Raw genomic sequence first — 17,366 nt, forward strand, 5'->3', positions numbered from 1 at the left:
AACATTCTTCTTGCTTTCTTTCCAAGCTCCGTTAATTATCAGAGTACTATGGTCTGTGGGTTCTCCCCAGTTTTTCTTCCAAGAAATTTGCCCCCTCCTATCAACCGTAATGGAATCATATGGCTTTTCTTCTTTGGAAGTCAGATTACAGCAATCCCACCAACTCTTTTGCCAACAGTTTAAAATCCTAAAGACATCGGTGGGGATCAAGCGGTAATTCGTGTTGAAGATCATTTTGTTTCGCACTAACCAGATACTCCAAAGAATCCCTAAGAACTCTAACGCTTTGCCTTCACCTTTTCCTTCTTCCTGCATTAGATACCTTATCCAGTTCTTTGCCCAAACCGCAATTGAGGTATTTGTTGGGATCCTTGAATTGATTCCTAGATTTGAGCTCCTCCAAATTCGCGTCGTTATTTCGCAATTCTTGAATACATTACTAGAAAAATAGTCTTTAGGAGCGCTTAAATAGCAACACCTGTTAAAAAAAGTGTTGACTCCAAGAATTGATGGAACAAATTGGATCACTTTTAACAAAGCGTCGCCAATTTTCAATTTCTTGTGAACAAAAAAGCGCGGATAAAATAAAAAAAAAAATCAAAACTCCCACCACTAAAACAAGTAAGCCTAAACTAGGAATTAGGAAGAAAAAACAAAGCCCTAATTTACTCCAACTCTTAGTTTCACGCAACTCCAAATCCTCTACACTCGAACAACAAAGCCCTTCCCTTTCAGCAACTCCAAATTCTCTGCACTCGAACAAGATCCAGTTTCACGCTTCGAAATTTGAAGACTCCAATTCCTTTCAGCAAGATTCAGTTTACTTAAATTTTCGCTGGGCAAGACTCCACCGTATTTCGCTCAACAAGTAGGTATTCTTTTTATCAAAGAATTTCACTCAATTGTAATTCGATTTATAGATTAATGTTGCTGGTACGACTTTCATTGAATTCGAATTATAGATGAATCTTGCTTGTATTTCTTTCTATGTAACTTTCATTTAATTCGAATTATTGCTGCAAAAAAAATCCGTTCTTTAATTCGGAAATTGAGACTCCATTATTCGATCATTGCTGGTACGAATTTCATTGAATTTGAATTATAGATGAATCTTGCTGGTATTTCTTTCTATGTGACTTTCAGTCAATTCGAATTGTTGCTGCAAAAAAATCCTTCTTTAATTCGGAAATTGTATTCGATCATTCACCTTCTCCTTCGATTCAACACAACCATGAGTTTTAGCGTCAACCTTCTTTTGTATGTCTATATTGCTGTTTTTGATTTAATTTTAAAGTAATATAATCTTCCATAAAGTACTATTTGTGGAGTTCTTGAGTAGTACTCACAGTACACTGATATTGTTTGCGTAAAAGAAGAAAAAAAATAATAAAAGAGGTAAAAAACAGAGGTAATGATAAAACTAAGCTAAGTATGGAATATGGATGTTATGATGTTAGTACTTCTACTTCATTAAGATGCAGAATATCAATATTAGTATTTTAACCAAAAACAAGGACTCTCTGGTGTCCTTGATGTGCTTGGGAAGATGCCTAATCTAGCTCAAGTTTGGGTTCAAGACACGTTGGTCCGATCCCTGATTTATCTAAGTGCACTTCATTGTTTGATCTGCAGCTCAGAGATAACCATTTAAGTGGTGTAATTCCACCTTCTTTGAGTAATTTACCAAAGTTGGTGAATATAACTTTGCAGAACAATAAGCTTCAAGGACCAATGCCTTCTTTTGGTAATGGTGTTCAAGTCACATTATATTGGGGTTTACTAATAGTTTTTGTAAAACTACACCTGGTCCTTGTGATCCCCAAGTAACCGCATTGCTTGATATTGTTGGTTCATTGTAAATTTAGACAAGTATTGAGTTTTAGTCAAAACCCATGATTTTTTTATCCTAAAAAATTTACTTTTTTTGGGTTTATTTAAGATTTTTTTATGAGCTTTCTCGGTTTTTGCCTTTTATAATCTTTTTCTTTTGTGAAGGTTTTTATATATCCTACCTTTTGGTTTTCGTCTACTATAATTGTGGTGCATTTTCACTGCATAGCCTGAGTTATGATATTTGTTTGCTTTGACTTGCTAAAAAGTGCAAGTGGATGGAGGAGATAATAAGAGAATGGTTTGCTTTGTTGCTCAACATAGGTGGGATTAATGGCGATTAAATTTGTGGAGGAGAATTGTCAATTATGGTTTTATTAGATTTGAATAACGTAAGGTAGTTGTGAAAAATCATCCAGATTACTTGACAAGAGTCGACAAGATTTTGGTAAATTTATTCAAACTATATGCTTTTATAGATTAAATTTATTAAGAAGAAAGTAAAATAGATATTGTTTGAAATAAAAAAGAGCTGAAAAGGGATAAAATAAAATAAAAGAAAGTGGATCAAGTTCTGTTAGTGTGTAAGTTAGTTAATATACTGTTACCTATTGTCAAATTTATCGTGTATATGTAATATGTAACCCATTATTAATCATGAAATTTGAATGCCTTTTTTCTTTTTTCCAGTTTAGTTGATCATGGATTTGAGGCCAACTAAAGAAAATTTGACTTGGCCAATAAAGGCAGCACAATATCGACTAGGAGTTGAAGGGTTTATGAGTTATGCTATTAAGACTTTAACATGTGATGGTAAACTTAGATGTCCTTGTATGAAGTGCGTTAATCACAAGCTTTTGAGTCCAGATGATGTAAATTTGCACTTGCTTCGGAATGATGCATAATTACACAATTTGGATTTTTCATGGTGAAAAAGTGGATCAAGTTCCAATTTCAAGTCCTTCCGAACCTATGATAGAAGATGAGATTTTATCATATACAGATATGCTGCAGTTGGTGCATGACGCATATGGTCATAGAGATGATGAACCAAACATAAGCGAGAACGTTGACCAAAGCACTCATGGCCTAAATAAAGAAGCCCAAGACTTTTATACGCTTCTCAATGATGCTGACACAGAGTTATGGCCCGGATGTGAATTAACCAAGTTGTCATTTTTAGTACTTCTTTTTCATATTAAGAGTATTAACAAATGGACTAATAAGTCTTTTGATCACCTACTAGGATTTTTTCAACTTGCAATTCCTAATAGTGCAAATTTACCCAAGTCATTTGCAGAGGCTATAAAGGTCACTCAGAAGTTAGGCCTTGGCTATGTTAAAATACATTCATGCCCAAATCACTGTCAGCTTTATTGGAAGGATAAGGCCAATGATGATAATTGCTCAGTTTGTGGTGCTTCTAGGTGGAAAAGAGTAAGTGAGCAGACTACTTCAACAGGACGAAAGAAGAAAAAAGGAACTCCCGCGAAAGTATTACGCTATTTTCCTTTAAAGCCTAGACTTAAGAGATTGTTTATGTCGAAGCGCACTGCCTCCTTGATGAGGTGGCATGCTGATGAACGTATAGAGAACAAAGAGGTTTTAGGGCATCCGGCTGATTCAGAAGCTTGGAAGAACTTTGATAGTAGGTATCCTGAATTTGGTAAAGATAGTCGCAATGTTAGGCTTGGACTTGCTAGTGATGGTTTCAATCCCTTTGGGATGATGAGCTCTACTCATAGTTGTTGGCCTATAGTTTTGGTGCCGTATAATTTGCCCCCATGGTTATATTTAAAAAAGTCATCTCTTATCCTTTCAACACTAATTCCCGGTCCAACTAGTCTTGGAAACAAAATTGATGTATATATGCAGCCCCTTATTGATGAGTTGCTCGAGCTTTGGAATATTGGGAGTGAGACTTATGATGCTTTTAAGGATGAAAATTTCAATATGAGTGTTGGGCTATTATGGACAATCAGCGACTTTCCAGCTTATGGAATGCTCTCCGGATGGAGTGTACATGGGGAAAAGGCATGTCCTTGTTGCAACATTGACACAGCTTCCAAGTGGCTAACAAATGGTCACAAGTATTGTTTTTGGGCTCATCGTCGTTGGTTAGATTTCGACCATGCATTTCGACTGAATAAGGAAGCTTTTAATGGAGAGGAAGAATTAAGAGCAGCACCCATGGATCGAACAGGGACAGATGAGTTGCACCAAATAGAGGAGATTTCAGAATTCTCTAGTTCGAACACTTGGAAGAAAAAGAGTCCTTTGTGGTCATTGCCTTACTAGGAGTCTCACTTAATTAGACACAACTTAGATGTTATGCACATAGAAAAAAATGTGTGTGATAATGTGATTAATACATTGTTGAATGTAGAAGGAAAGTCTAAAGATAATCTGAAAGCTCGCCTTGATTTGAAAGAATTAGGAATACGGAAGGAACTTCACCTAGAGAAGAAAAATTCAAATAAGTGGTATTTGCCACCTGCTGCATACACAATGTCTAGAAATGAAAAGCAAGTTTTCTGTAGAACGCTTCATGGAATTAAAGTTCCAAATGGTTATCCTGGAAACATTTCTCGATGTGTAAATCTTCAACAAGCCAAGTTTATTGGGCTAAAAAGCCATGACTGTCATATTTTAATGCAATAAATCCTTCCTATTGCATTACGAGGGCTTCTCTCAACGGATGTAGTAGGGGTTTTATCTGATTTATGTGGCTATTTTAGAGAAGTATGTAGTAAGAATGTACGTGTGGATGACCTTAAACAACTTGAGAAACAAATACCTGTCATCATGTGCCACCTCGAGAAGATATTTCCACCTAGTTTCTTTACTGTGATGGCGCATTTAGTTGTTCATCTAGAAACCCAAACAAAGCTTGTAGGACCAGTGATGTTTAGGTGGATGTATTTTGTTGAAAGATATCTTGGCTCATTAAAGTCCCATGTGCGTAACAAGGCTCATCCTGAGGCTTCCATTGCCGAAGCAATCTCGGCTTTGGATTTTGCCAATTTTTGTTCACGTTACCTTCAAGGATTCAACTCTAGATTAAGTAAACTTTTGGGAATATATGACGATATTGCACAAGTAGATTCTTCAGTTATTCCAGGAGAGTTTTCATTCTTCTCACAAGTTGGAAAGCCTACTGGGAAGCGTATGACACGCACTATTACCCAAATGAACAAGATACAAGCACATCGTTACGTGCTACTTAGTGACCTACTAATAATTCTATCCTAACATATAATTGTGTATGTAGAGAACATGCTTCAGAACTTAAGAGACGTAGTCGTCCAAGACGCCTATCATTGAAAGATATTGAGCGTTTACAACATGAATCCTTTTCATGATTGGTTTAAGAAACATGTAAGCATCATAATTAAGACTTTTTTTTAATTTATTCATTACATTGATAATTAACGGTACTACATTTGCAATAGGTGGATAAATTGGAGTGAAAAAATGGCATAGGTTTTCTGAGAGAAGAAATACGCATGCTCGCAAGAGGTCCACTTGATGTTGTCACAAAATACCAAGGATACAATGTCAATGGTTTTACTTATAGAGCCAAACGCTATGACAAGTGTACTCAAAATAGTGGTGTCGTTGTAATTGCAAAGACATCAAGCTATGCGAGTGCAAATGATAGGAATCCAATTTTGGGAGATGTTGCATACTATGGGAAAATAGTAGATGTCATCGAATTGAAATACTTAGGAGGGTATATATTCAGTGATATTATTTAAATGTAACTTGTTTGATGCTACCATTGGAAGGGCAGTAAAAAAGGCCAGGACAACTCTGGTTATACACTTGTCAATACCTCTCGCTTGACACAAACGGGGAAAAGATTAGAAGATGAGCCGTATATTTTTGCAACACAAGCGGAACAAGTATTCTACATACAAGATCATGTTAATGCGGATTGGTCAGTTGCTATAAATATGAAGCCCAAGGATGTGTATAACTTAGGTGAAGATGATATGCAGGAAGATTGTGAGACAAATCCATACCATGTTTCTTTTTGAATATAATACCTAGTGATGTTGATGGGAATACTAGATGGGTTAGGACGGGTGTGGAAGGAATCGAGGTTGATGATGAGTAGTTTTAAATAATTATATTGATTATATGGATTTTTTTTTAATTTGGTTATAGTTTTCTAGTTTCTAGGACATTATGATGAAAACTATTCATTATCTGGGTTATGTGCATTTTGGTTGTTTGTTTTGTGACACACTTATATATTGATAATATAATTTTTATTGTTAGTGTTCTGTTTCTGTCATTATCTTGTATTTTTATTTATAGGTTAATGGCTAATCACAAGGGTCATAAGAGGTTGCAAAGAATTGCGGTTAATACAAGTATGAATGAAACAAGTGGTAGAAGTGTAGTGTAACCAAACAACTCAGAGCCAAATAACTCAAGAATTAGGGATGAGATTCAGCAACATCAAAGTGTTTCTTCTGCCCAAAATCAAGGAAATATTGAAGGGTCTACATCTCATGATCAACATGAAGAACATCGAGTTTATGATTATATTGTGCAAGGTAGAGTATTTCCATATCTATCTCTAATTAAGTTAATTCTTGTGAGGTTTTTAACTAGTAATGATCTATAGTAGTTCATCTGTACCAATAAGTTATAAGTTATGCCATATTATAGAAAGCGTGGAAAAGCTGTGTTAGCAGATGCCCAAGTTAGACTTAATTCTAATAATTAGTTTCTCATGTAGTTAATTTTAATAATATTTTGATAATTAGTATGTGTATTTTATGCACGACTTACTTTACAATGTGGCATGCTTATGCGAGACTTTCTGTACTCTTTAAGACTTTCATTTTTCTATGTATTAACATGGGGTATCTAATTTATAAGAGATGATCCACAGGGCAGCATAGCACCAACTGCAATGAACTTTTTATTTTTCTTATGTAAGATTAGATTCTAAATTAAACGAGCTACATTAACTCCCTTGGATGCATCAAGCAGAGCTAGGACAAGGGAGAGATATTTAGATAAGATAGAGGCATAGAACATTTCTAGTATATCATCTTGATAACATAATGTCAACACATAAATATGAAAATAGTCACCTGTAGTCGCCATATTTGCTCATTGACTTGATAGTGGCTTAATCCTTATAAATTCCAGATCCAATCAGAAGCATGCGTATATTATATTCACTCTAGTAATAAGACTAGCTAAAAGTGCACCACGATACCCAGAGCTGCAACAGTACATATGCCAACTCATCTTTATAAATTTAAAGTACAACAAAGTACTTTGGCTGGCAACTAGCAAGTGCAAGTGTGGCATGCCCTTAAATCATTAAATAACAACCTTAACATGTTGACGGGCATTCAAAAATATGTTATGTTCATTATTTTTTTTTATACGGAGAAAAAAAACCTTAAGTTACCCTCCCCTAATGAGAGGCCAACCTAAAACATCCTTGCGGATGAGAAGGGAAAAGTCAATACAATACGGGGGGGACCAAACCAGCACACTCTGGAAGCAATGACCCTTGTGCGCCATGAAATCTGCAGCACGGTTGGCCTCCCGAAAACAATGCCGAATCACCACAGAATCAAAGCAAAGCAGCAGCGAAACTGCATCACAAATACTGTTAGAAATAGACCAGGGAGGCTTGTGGAGTTGCTTTAAGGAGTTGATAACCGTCAGATAATCACCTTCTATAATCAGATTGCTAATACTAAGAGACTTAGCTCCTTTTATACCTTCATACATACCCATAGCTTCAGCTAGAATAATGGACTGGTGGTCCCCTAAGGCTTTAGCCGAAGCCATCAAGACTTCACCCATATTATTCCGAATGACAAACCCATATGCAGCTTGGCCATTTGCAAGCTTGGAACCATCAAAGTTAAGTTTACAAAAGTTGGGAGGCGGAGCCTCCCAAATAAGATTCGAGCCCGAACGAGGGGGAAGCTATGTAGCAGAAGAAAGAGGGAGGCGAAGGGGAATGTCTTCAGGCCGGGAGCAAGAAGCTTTATCCCAATTCCTGACATAAGAGCTAATAATGACAGTAGCTTGAGAAAAGGAAGTGTTGTCATTGTTAAAAACAATTTTGTTTCTAAAATACCAGACATGCCACCAGGAAATTATAAAAAGAGTTAAGTCTGCCAAGGAGAGATTAGAGTGGCACACTTCCACAGCAGATCTAAAAGAAGAGAGATCCAGAGAAGAGACCCACAGAGGGAGAGTGGGCCACTGATAATTGTCCGATAAGCAAGATAAAACATCCCTTGTGAAGGGACACTCGAAACATAAGTGACACAAAGTCTCTGAAGGGTTGTCACAAAAACAACAATTTTGGGGGACAAAGATATGGCTTTTTTCTAATCGACTAGTAGTAGCAATCCCATCATGACAGGCTTTCCAAAGGAAATTTTTTATTTTTGGGGGGACACAAAGATCCCAAATCCAAATAAACTCGACTTTTTGAGTGATACCACTCGGAATGCTTTGGACAAGGGAAGCTCCTGATTTGACAGAATATTCACCATCCGTAGTGAGACCCCACACCAGTTTATCTTTTTGGGGGTACACAGGAAGGAAGAGCGAGACAATGATCTTGGCTATAGAGGGGGGAACAAGAGTGAGAAGCTTGGGATAATCCCAGACACCAGACTCCAGAAAGCACTCACCAACCATTAGCTCCTCAGTGCTAAGAGTAGGAGACACCTTAGAGGCGAGGGGAAATTGGAAAACCCAGTTGTCAGACCAGAATTTTATATCTTGACCATTCCCAATAATCCATCTAAGCCCTTGTCTAAAAACTTTTCGATGGGCCATCAGATTTTTCCATTGCCAGGAAGCAGAGGGTGGAATTCTAGAACGAAGAAAGGAGATCATCATTGAGAACATATTTCTTCCAGACTAGTTTGACCCAAATGTTTTCAGGAGAAGAGATAAGCTTCCAAAGTAATTTTAACTGGAGCGCAACATTATTCACCTCAGCTTTACGGATCCCTACTCCCCCAAATTTTTTGGGTTGACAGACTTTGTGCCAACCAATAAGGTTAGCTGATTTCGCAGAAATATCCTTGTTCCAGAAAAAATTTCTATAAGTAGAATCCAGTTTAACAAGAACTTGTCTTGGGAGAGAGAAACTTTGCATTTGAAAACTGGCTTTCGATGCCAGATTAGACTGGATTAGCACCGTTCTACCAGCTTGAGAAAGCGCATTGGCCTTCCACTTGGGGAGCTGGTTTACAGTTTTGGATATTACCCCAGCAAAGGTCTCCTTAGAGACCCTGGAATCTATGATAGGATAACCCAAATAGTCTCCCATTGAAGACATTTCAACCATTCCAAGAATGGCAGCAAAATTAGCTTTTGAAGAAGGGGAGACATTTGGGGAGCATTGAAAAGCAGATTTATGATAATTAACCAGCTGGCCAGACATGGAACAGTATTTGTCTAAAATTTGTCTTATTTTCAGACAGCTAAGATCTGACGCTTTAGCGAAAATCATGGTATCATCAGCGAATGTTAAGAAAGGAATTCTCACACCAGTTCTACCTATCTGCACACCTACTAGCTTGTCCGGACTATTACTTGCATGAGAAATCTCTCTAGCAAGCAATTCCGCACATAAAATAAATAGATATGGGGATAGGGGATCGCCTTGGCGGATCCCCCGAGAGGGAAAAAATCGGTCACCCGGAATACCATTGACAAGGACTGAGAAAGACGCAGAAGAGATACAGCTTTGGATCCAATGAATCCAAACAGGGCTAAAACCAAGTTTTGCCAACGTAATGAGAATATAATCCCATTCCAATCTATCGTAGGCTTTTTCCATATCAAGTTTAATAGCTACCTAACCTTCCTTACCTTTTTTATGTCTGAATGCATGGAACACCTCGTGGGCTATAAGAATATTGTCTTGGATCAACCTTTCCGGAACAAATGCTCCTTGCAGGTGATGAATAATTTTTCCCAAAACAACTTTTAATCTACTAGTAAGAATTTTCGAAATGATATTATAGATAGTGGAACATAAACTTATAGGGCGGAAGTGGTTAACTGTAGACGGGTTGTCATTTTTGGAATAAGGGCAAGGAAAGTGTGATTAATTTCTTTTAGCATTTTACCAGAGTGAAAAAAGGCTTGGACTGCCCGACAGACTGAATTACCAATTAATCCCCAGTACTTTTGGAAGAAGAAAGGGGGGTAACCATCAGGACCTAAAGACTTATCCGGGGCAAGGTCAAACACAACCACCTTAATTTCTTCCTTGGTGCAAATAGAAGTCAAGAAATAATTATCATCGTGAGACATCATAGGAGAGAGGAGATGAAAATCAACATTAGTGTCAAACGAGCAACCCGGATTAGAGATAAATCTTTCCTTGAAAGCTTGAGTGATCTCATTTGCTATTAACGACGGTTGTGAGATAACTTGGGAGGTAGACGTGACGAATTCTTTAATTTGATTTCGATTTCTTCTAATAGTTGCATGGGTATGATAAAATTTAGAATTAGTATCTCCTAAAAGGAGAAAATTGGTTTTACTTTTCAGTTTCTAATACTGAAGATTATATTCCATTAACTTAGATCTCTTTGTTAGCAAAATATTTTGCCTATTCTGGAGAGATACATCGTCTTGGAGCAATAATAACTTAGATTGAACTTCAAGGAGTTGCTGGTCTACTAGGCGGATTTGACGAAAAATATTACCAAACTGGGTCTTGTTCCATTCCTTAGAGTTGGCTTTTAAAAGTTTACACTTTTGGGTAAAATTAAACATATGCAAACCATTAAATCTGGTACACCAAGTTCTCTTGACGAGAGCGTCGTAGTCCTTCCTGGAACACCACATCTTTTCGAATCTGAAGGGGGGGGGGGGGCTTAGAACTTTCTTTAGGCAGGTAGTCTAAAGAGATTTGGCAGTGGTCAGATGATGTAAAGACATGGTGCTTTATTTTAGCTTGCGGGAAAATACCAAGCCAAGAAGAGCTTGCAACACCTCTATCTAGCCTTTCAAATATATTATTATGACCAGCCTTCTTTTTTCGCCAAGTAAAACGTTGGCCTACAAACGCTATTTCAATACATGAGACATTACTAAAAAGATTTTGCATGATGAGGGATCTGGAAGAGTTGTATTGAGCTCCACCAAGTTTATCCGAGATTTGAGAAATTTCATTAAAATCTCCTAATATTATAAAGGGAAGGGATAAAGAATTTACATACAAAATTAACTCGTTCCAAAACTCAGATTTCCATTCTTTGCGAGCTGGGGCATATATAAAAACCGCAATATATTGAATATTTAAATTTAAGAGGCTAATTTCACATGCTAACAAGCGAGATGATTTATAAACAACTGATAAAGAGAAGGGATTGATACTACAATTCTTCCAAAATAACCAAATACCCCCACCAAACCCTATAGTAGGGACTGAATCATAAAACTGGAAACCAACTGCACTAGCAGTTACTTGGGAGGGGGGGATTGAGCTTTAACCTCACACAACATTAAAATTTTTATGTTGTTACTAATACAAAAATCCTTTGATTCTTCTAGAGCATGCTTTCTAACACCACCACGGATATTCCAAAAACCAATCGACATGGATTAACAATTACAGACCACAAAACCAACAAAAGCTAGGCATAAACCATGTCTAATAAGGGGGGGGGGTGAAAATTAGTTCCTCTTCCTCTTTAGGGCTGAAGAGGCATCATCATCACAATCATTGTCTTCAAATCTTCTTTTTGCTGAGCCAAAGTGAGAGGAGAGCTCCACAGGGAAGGAAGGATCCATCCCCATGTGTTAAATTTGCCTAACAAGAGAGCTGTCTGAATGAATAGAGTGGAAGGAATTTTCCGCAAATGCATTTAACTCACCCAGATCATCAGAAGTTTCATCATCCAGCAGGTAGTTATTTTCAGATTCATTGAGGGCAGCAGGACTGTAACTTACCTGATTGGTCACAATGACCAACTGGTTTGTCTGAAACTCATTAGCAACAGGGGCAGCAATATCAAGCTGGGCAGGAGGCAAAGACAACATGAGGGGCACTCCCACATCCATAGAGCTCTTCAACCCTCCTCCAACAGAAGCAATAAGAGAAGAGACTTGATTTGGGAACATCAAAGCCTCATCATCAGAGGAGTCACTAGAATGGTAGGGATCAGGCACTAGCATCTTATCTTTTCCTTTCCCATGGACTGGGGGAGGCAACTTAGCAACAGAATGAGCAGCATCCTTGATAATAATACCATGATTAACAATCTGACCAGCAGGGATAGGAAGGAGACCAGCAGCATTAGCAGACTCAGATTTTTTCTCATTGACATGTTTTGAAATGGACTTCTTACTTAGGTGCCTGGGCTTAACACAAACCACTCTTGCTGGCTCAGCAGTGGTAGTGTTAGGGTCTCGCCCAGCAGCCTTAGCAAGTGTTTTATAAAGAGTGTGCTGTTTAGGGTTCTTCATAAGGTGAATAGTAATGTCTTTCTTAGGAGAGTTAAGTAAAGGACAAACATCAATCAAGTGAGCAAACTCACCACAGAAAGAACAACCTGATGAAAAGTCTTCGTACCATATAACATAACGATGCACAAGATCACCAGACCTACTGATCTCCGCAAACTCCAACAGAGGACCTTGTATATCCACACGAACACAAGCACGTGCAAACCTGATTTTGTTTCTTAGGAGAGACCTTTGATCAAGCTTGATCAAGGCACCAATGTCATTAGAAGCCAACAAGTTAGCAATCGAATCAAAATTGAGTAACTCAGTGGGAAGCCCTGGGATTCTCACCCAAAGATCAACCCACCTGATTTCCTCTAAATAAGGATCAAAAGAAGGCTTCCAAGGCTGGAGAACTAGCAAATCCCCCTGAATATGCCAAGGACGCTCACTCCAGGCCAGAGCAAGGTCCTGAGGATTAGCAAATCTCAGGAGGATCCACCCATTCCCCATTTCCAGATAATCAACATCACCTTTCACAATTCTCCAATCAGCCTTAGTACGAGAAATTATTGTATGAATATCTAAAGGAGCAGACAACATTTTTCCAAGTAAACATGACTTAGATAACTCTGAAATGTCTTTCTTGACCTGGGGGAGGTCATCTAAAACACATGATTCAGGGAATGCAGAGGGGTCTTTCGAAAGAGGGGAAGACACTTTGGGAGGGGGGTAGTATCATTCTTATGAGCATGCTCAGAAGACGACGAAGCAATAATAGCAGTAGGAGTAGTATCAAAGGAACCAGCAGAGGGAGGAGTATTTTTAGAATTAGGGTTAGCAAGCACAGCATCTTTAAAGGAATTAGTAGAACTCATACTTAAATGCAAACAACCAGTAACAGAAATATTATGATTCAGAGAATAAGGAATAAAGAGAAAGGGGATTTTTGGTGTGTTGTAATAACTCACCTTTGATCCCCTTTTATAGCAGAAAACTACCTTCGCACAGGGGAGAGAGAGACTAGGAGAGGGGTTGAGCTCCATAAGGAGATGTTCTATCACATTTAATGCACTGACAAGAAAAAACATTACCTCTTTGGAAAAGGGGGAGAAGATTAATCGAAAAACCATCACTTCGCACCAGATAAACCATCTGAACAGCCACACTAAAACTCCTTGGATTGAACCACTCGACTTTTGAAGGAGAGAGAAACAGAGCATTTAATGCTCTAAACCCCAAAACCCTAGCATCCCCAGCTGGATTAAGGCAAAAACGCAAAACTTTATGACGACTCAGCCAAGCAACCGAAATCGGAAGGAAATTAGATCTACTAATCACGCTCGAAGCTTTATGGAAATGATTATGTAGATTTAATAATTTTTTAGGGCTAAAAAGAGTAGAGTAGCCTTTAAATTGAATTGGGGCTTTTTTGAGAGCATAAGGATGAGATTTATAGATAAAGCAACATGAAATGAGTAGAAAAATTAATGCCCATACACAAGAAACGAGGAGTCGGCGTTGCTTTGGCTGGGCAAGCTGGCAGTAATGGAGGAGGGAAGATAATTTGGGGGTTTGGATCATAAAAGTGGACTGGTTTTCTAGGGTTTCATTGTTTCGAAGAATCGCTTCAGCTTTCTCGTTCTTTTTTTCTCTTACTCTCTCTCTCAAATACGTTATGTTCATGATCCTAGATATATAGTATTCAATAATTGTTCTAGTAGAAACTCTCTACCATACATGCAAATTTTAACTTGTCTTTGAGCTCATGCAAGTAAGATGTGATGTTGCACTTTTAATGGAAACAGATTCCAATGGAAATAAAAAGCGTGGAAAAACTGTGTTAGCAGATATATGGAATCTGCCTAAAGGCCATCAAATTGTTCTCGATGTCAATAAGGAGATGCAACCTATTGGAGAAGAAGGGGGGGTACTTGGTGCTTATTTAGGGACAATTGCAAAAAATGGGGATCTTTGCTCTCTAAGCTATACAAGATGGGATCATCTGAAAAAAGGTTGCAATAAGAACAATGAAAAGATGATATTTAAGGAAGTTGAGGTAATCAAAATTACAATCTCAATTTTATATTTTTACTTTTTGAAAGATTGAACATTAATTATTGTAAATTCACACTCCCTTTTATACTAGTATTCTTTTTACTCATGTATTTTTCAGGCAAGATTTCTTTATCCAAAAGCTAGTGAGTATTGAATATTGAAATCAGTTGGATTTAAATGGAAGGATTACAAGTGTTACTTAAGGAAAATATTATAATGACGATGAAGACATTACCATTTTGCATAATCGGTGTCCAACGGATGTAGATAATAATCAGTGGATTAGCCTTGTTAATTTCTGGAGATCCGATGAGGGACAGGTGCGTTTATTTATGTTCATATATTTAAAGGTGTTGAATATAATTTTGTGAATTGTGAACCATGATATGTACATTATCTAAGTTAACTAATTTGAAATTTAAGAACTTTACATTGCATCTTTGCTAAAATTATTGAAGTGACGGCGGTGCATATTAGAAACTTATAAAAAAAAACCATTGCCAAAAATAAGCCTAGCAACTATCAAAGCTTTTTAAGAAAAAACTTCCCATGAAAAGAATGCAACTTATTCATACATGATGACATATAAAACAAACATCTCTTGAGAAAAACTAAACCACCTACGTCACTTATTCTATACTTCTATTAAAAGGAAACCTTAACATTCAAGAAGGCTACCCAACAAGGACCAAGTGCAGCACATCTGTGGTGCAACTTAAAAACACCAAAAGAAAAACTGAAACATCTAATAGAAAGTAACTTACAAAAAACTATATACATATAAAGTAGAACATACATCAACCGCTGATAGTCTTTCCACATTTAAAGCCTTCTTCAAATTTTATTTGTGTTCATATATTTAAAGGTGTTGAATATGATTTTGTGAATTGTGAACCATGATATGTACATTCTTATGCTAAAGCAAACGGGTAACATGATATGTACATTCTTATGCTAAAGTTTTATATGTCATCAAATTTTTACAGAAGAGAAGCAAACGGGGAAAAGAATCACTTGCAAAGGCTAAAGCAAAGCCAATTTCTACAACTGGTACAAAGAGTCATGCTCGTGTTCGTGAAGAATTGGTAAAGTTTTTTTATTTTATTTTTATTTGTGTACATATTTATTCTTCCATTCCTACCATATTCTAACATCTTATCCTAATTTGATATATTTTAAAGAAACAAAGGCTAAATAGGAATCCAACAAGAACTAAACTTTATTTAGAGTGTCACCAACATGAAAATGAAGCAGAAATTACGGTGCTTGTCTATGATCTTACACGTGACTTATAATTTGCATATTAGTATCAAATAATATTATGTTGACGAGTTATTTTTATTCATTAAGTTTGTTGTATATTTGATTTGTAGAATCAAATTAAGAACATTGTTGTTGAACAGGGGACCAATCAGTTAACTTAGATAATGATCCTGTTTCAAAGGTATTGGGCAAGGATAAATATGGCCGCGTTCGTGGTTTAGGATTGTTAGGTGTTAAGCCATCAAATTTTGTAGAACCTTCTGTTCCTTCCTATTGTAAAGGCCTAAGGATATCCTCCAAAGATGAAGGAGCAATATTGTATCATCTATGCGAACTAAGGAGGTGTGTTAAAAATCAGGGGGCAACAATATTGAAGCTGAAAAGTAAGCTCCAAGAGCATTTAGGTTCAGACTTTGATGATTCTGAATTTGATGACTTAAGTGATGACTTAACTGAATTCGGTTCAGATGGTACTGATTCAAACCAAGAAGAAGATTTTGACATCCCTATTGTTGATAAGGTACGATCAAACCTTCTTTTTCTAATGCAATTATCAATGTAGGATTGTATAGAGGTACAATTGAAGTCATTTACATTGTTAAAGAATGATGGTACTTCTATGGTGAAATAGAAATAAAAAAATCCTTGTTTTTTGTGTAAATATGTGTAATTGAGTTGAAATTATATTGATGTCAATGCTTGTTGGATGTAGGCTGCTAACAAAGCTTCATCTTCTGGAAATGACAACTCTCATTAATTATCTAATTAGCTAGTTGGATTTTTGTTGAAAGGTAACATTCTTAGTAGATCTTTTTTATTGTTTGTTAAACTACTTTGTGTCCTTTTTTTAATTACTTTTGTTGATATTTTTTTTGCCCCTCAGATTAATTTTGGATGCACCAAAACGAAAAAGTGAATGTCGAAGATTTGAGGACATTGGAACATCTGTTTGGGCACATGAATGAATATATATTAAGTTTTGTTATTATTTTAGTTGGATTATAAATTTTAACATTTGTTGTTCTACATACATTAGGTTGTACCTTGAGTTTGTCTAAATGAGTTAGACTCTTTGGTTATTTTATTTTAGTTTGAAGATTGCTTATATAGAGTTTAAACGATTTAATTTATTCATTAATCAATATATTATATTTTGGTTCACTTGCTTTAAAAGTGTGGAAAGTATTATACGACGCTTTTAGTGGGTCTCTATAGCTATAGGAAATAGTAAGGTGTATCAGATTTTGTTCAACGCTAATAGGAGCGTAGCTACCTTATTACAACGCCAATAAAGTGTCCCAGCAGCGTGCCTTGAAAGCGTTCCGAACTAGTGACGCATTTATCCTAGCTATACCGACGCAAAAATAAAGTGTAGCTACAAGGTGTAGCAACACAGGCAAGCGGAACACTTCCTAGTGCGTTTGTAAAAGTACTTGCGACGCTTTATAGCGTTGTAGTAGGCTATTTTGATGCGCTGCTGAAAGCCAATCCCATACTAGTGATAGATGAGTATCCGACTCCTCATCCTTTCCACAGAAAGGGCAAAGAGTCTCGTTAAGAATATTTCTTTTTCTAAGGTTTACTCTGGTGCCAAGGGCACCATTAATTAGCTTCCAATATAATATCTTCCATATTTTGGCCAGAATTTTTGGTTCCAGATTTTCTTCCAGAACTGTGAGATCTCTGTATTTACAGTTTCTTCTTCCATAGCTAGACAGTAGCCCGATCTCGTTTGATAATCCCCATTG

General features: G+C 36.9%; 2 protein-coding genes across 2 annotated transcripts; one reads left to right on the top strand and one right to left on the bottom strand.

The window, feature by feature from the left end:
* The first annotated feature begins 2,727 nt into the window (after nucleotides 1-2,727).
* LOC104887353 (uncharacterized) lies at nucleotides 2,728-5,870 on the top strand. The gene is made up of 5 exons (XM_010671969.1): nucleotides 2,728-4,102; nucleotides 4,217-4,445; nucleotides 4,569-4,996; nucleotides 5,314-5,531; nucleotides 5,619-5,870. Exons 1-5 carry the CDS (start codon nucleotides 2,728-2,730, stop codon nucleotides 5,868-5,870), a joined length of 2,502 nt encoding a protein of 833 aa, XP_010670271.1.
* Nucleotides 5,871-7,263: 1,393 nt separating this feature from the next.
* Nucleotides 7,264-7,671, bottom strand: LOC104887352 (uncharacterized). The gene has a single exon (XM_010671968.1). It carries the CDS (start codon nucleotides 7,669-7,671, stop codon nucleotides 7,264-7,266), a length of 408 nt encoding a protein of 135 aa, XP_010670270.1.
* Between the last annotated feature and the right edge of the window lie 9,695 nt (nucleotides 7,672-17,366).

This window comes from Beta vulgaris, chromosome 2 (assembly GCF_026745355.1).
Source record: "Beta vulgaris subsp. vulgaris cultivar EL10 chromosome 2, EL10.2, whole genome shotgun sequence".
NCBI classification, from domain to species: domain Eukaryota; kingdom Viridiplantae; phylum Streptophyta; class Magnoliopsida; order Caryophyllales; family Amaranthaceae; genus Beta; species Beta vulgaris.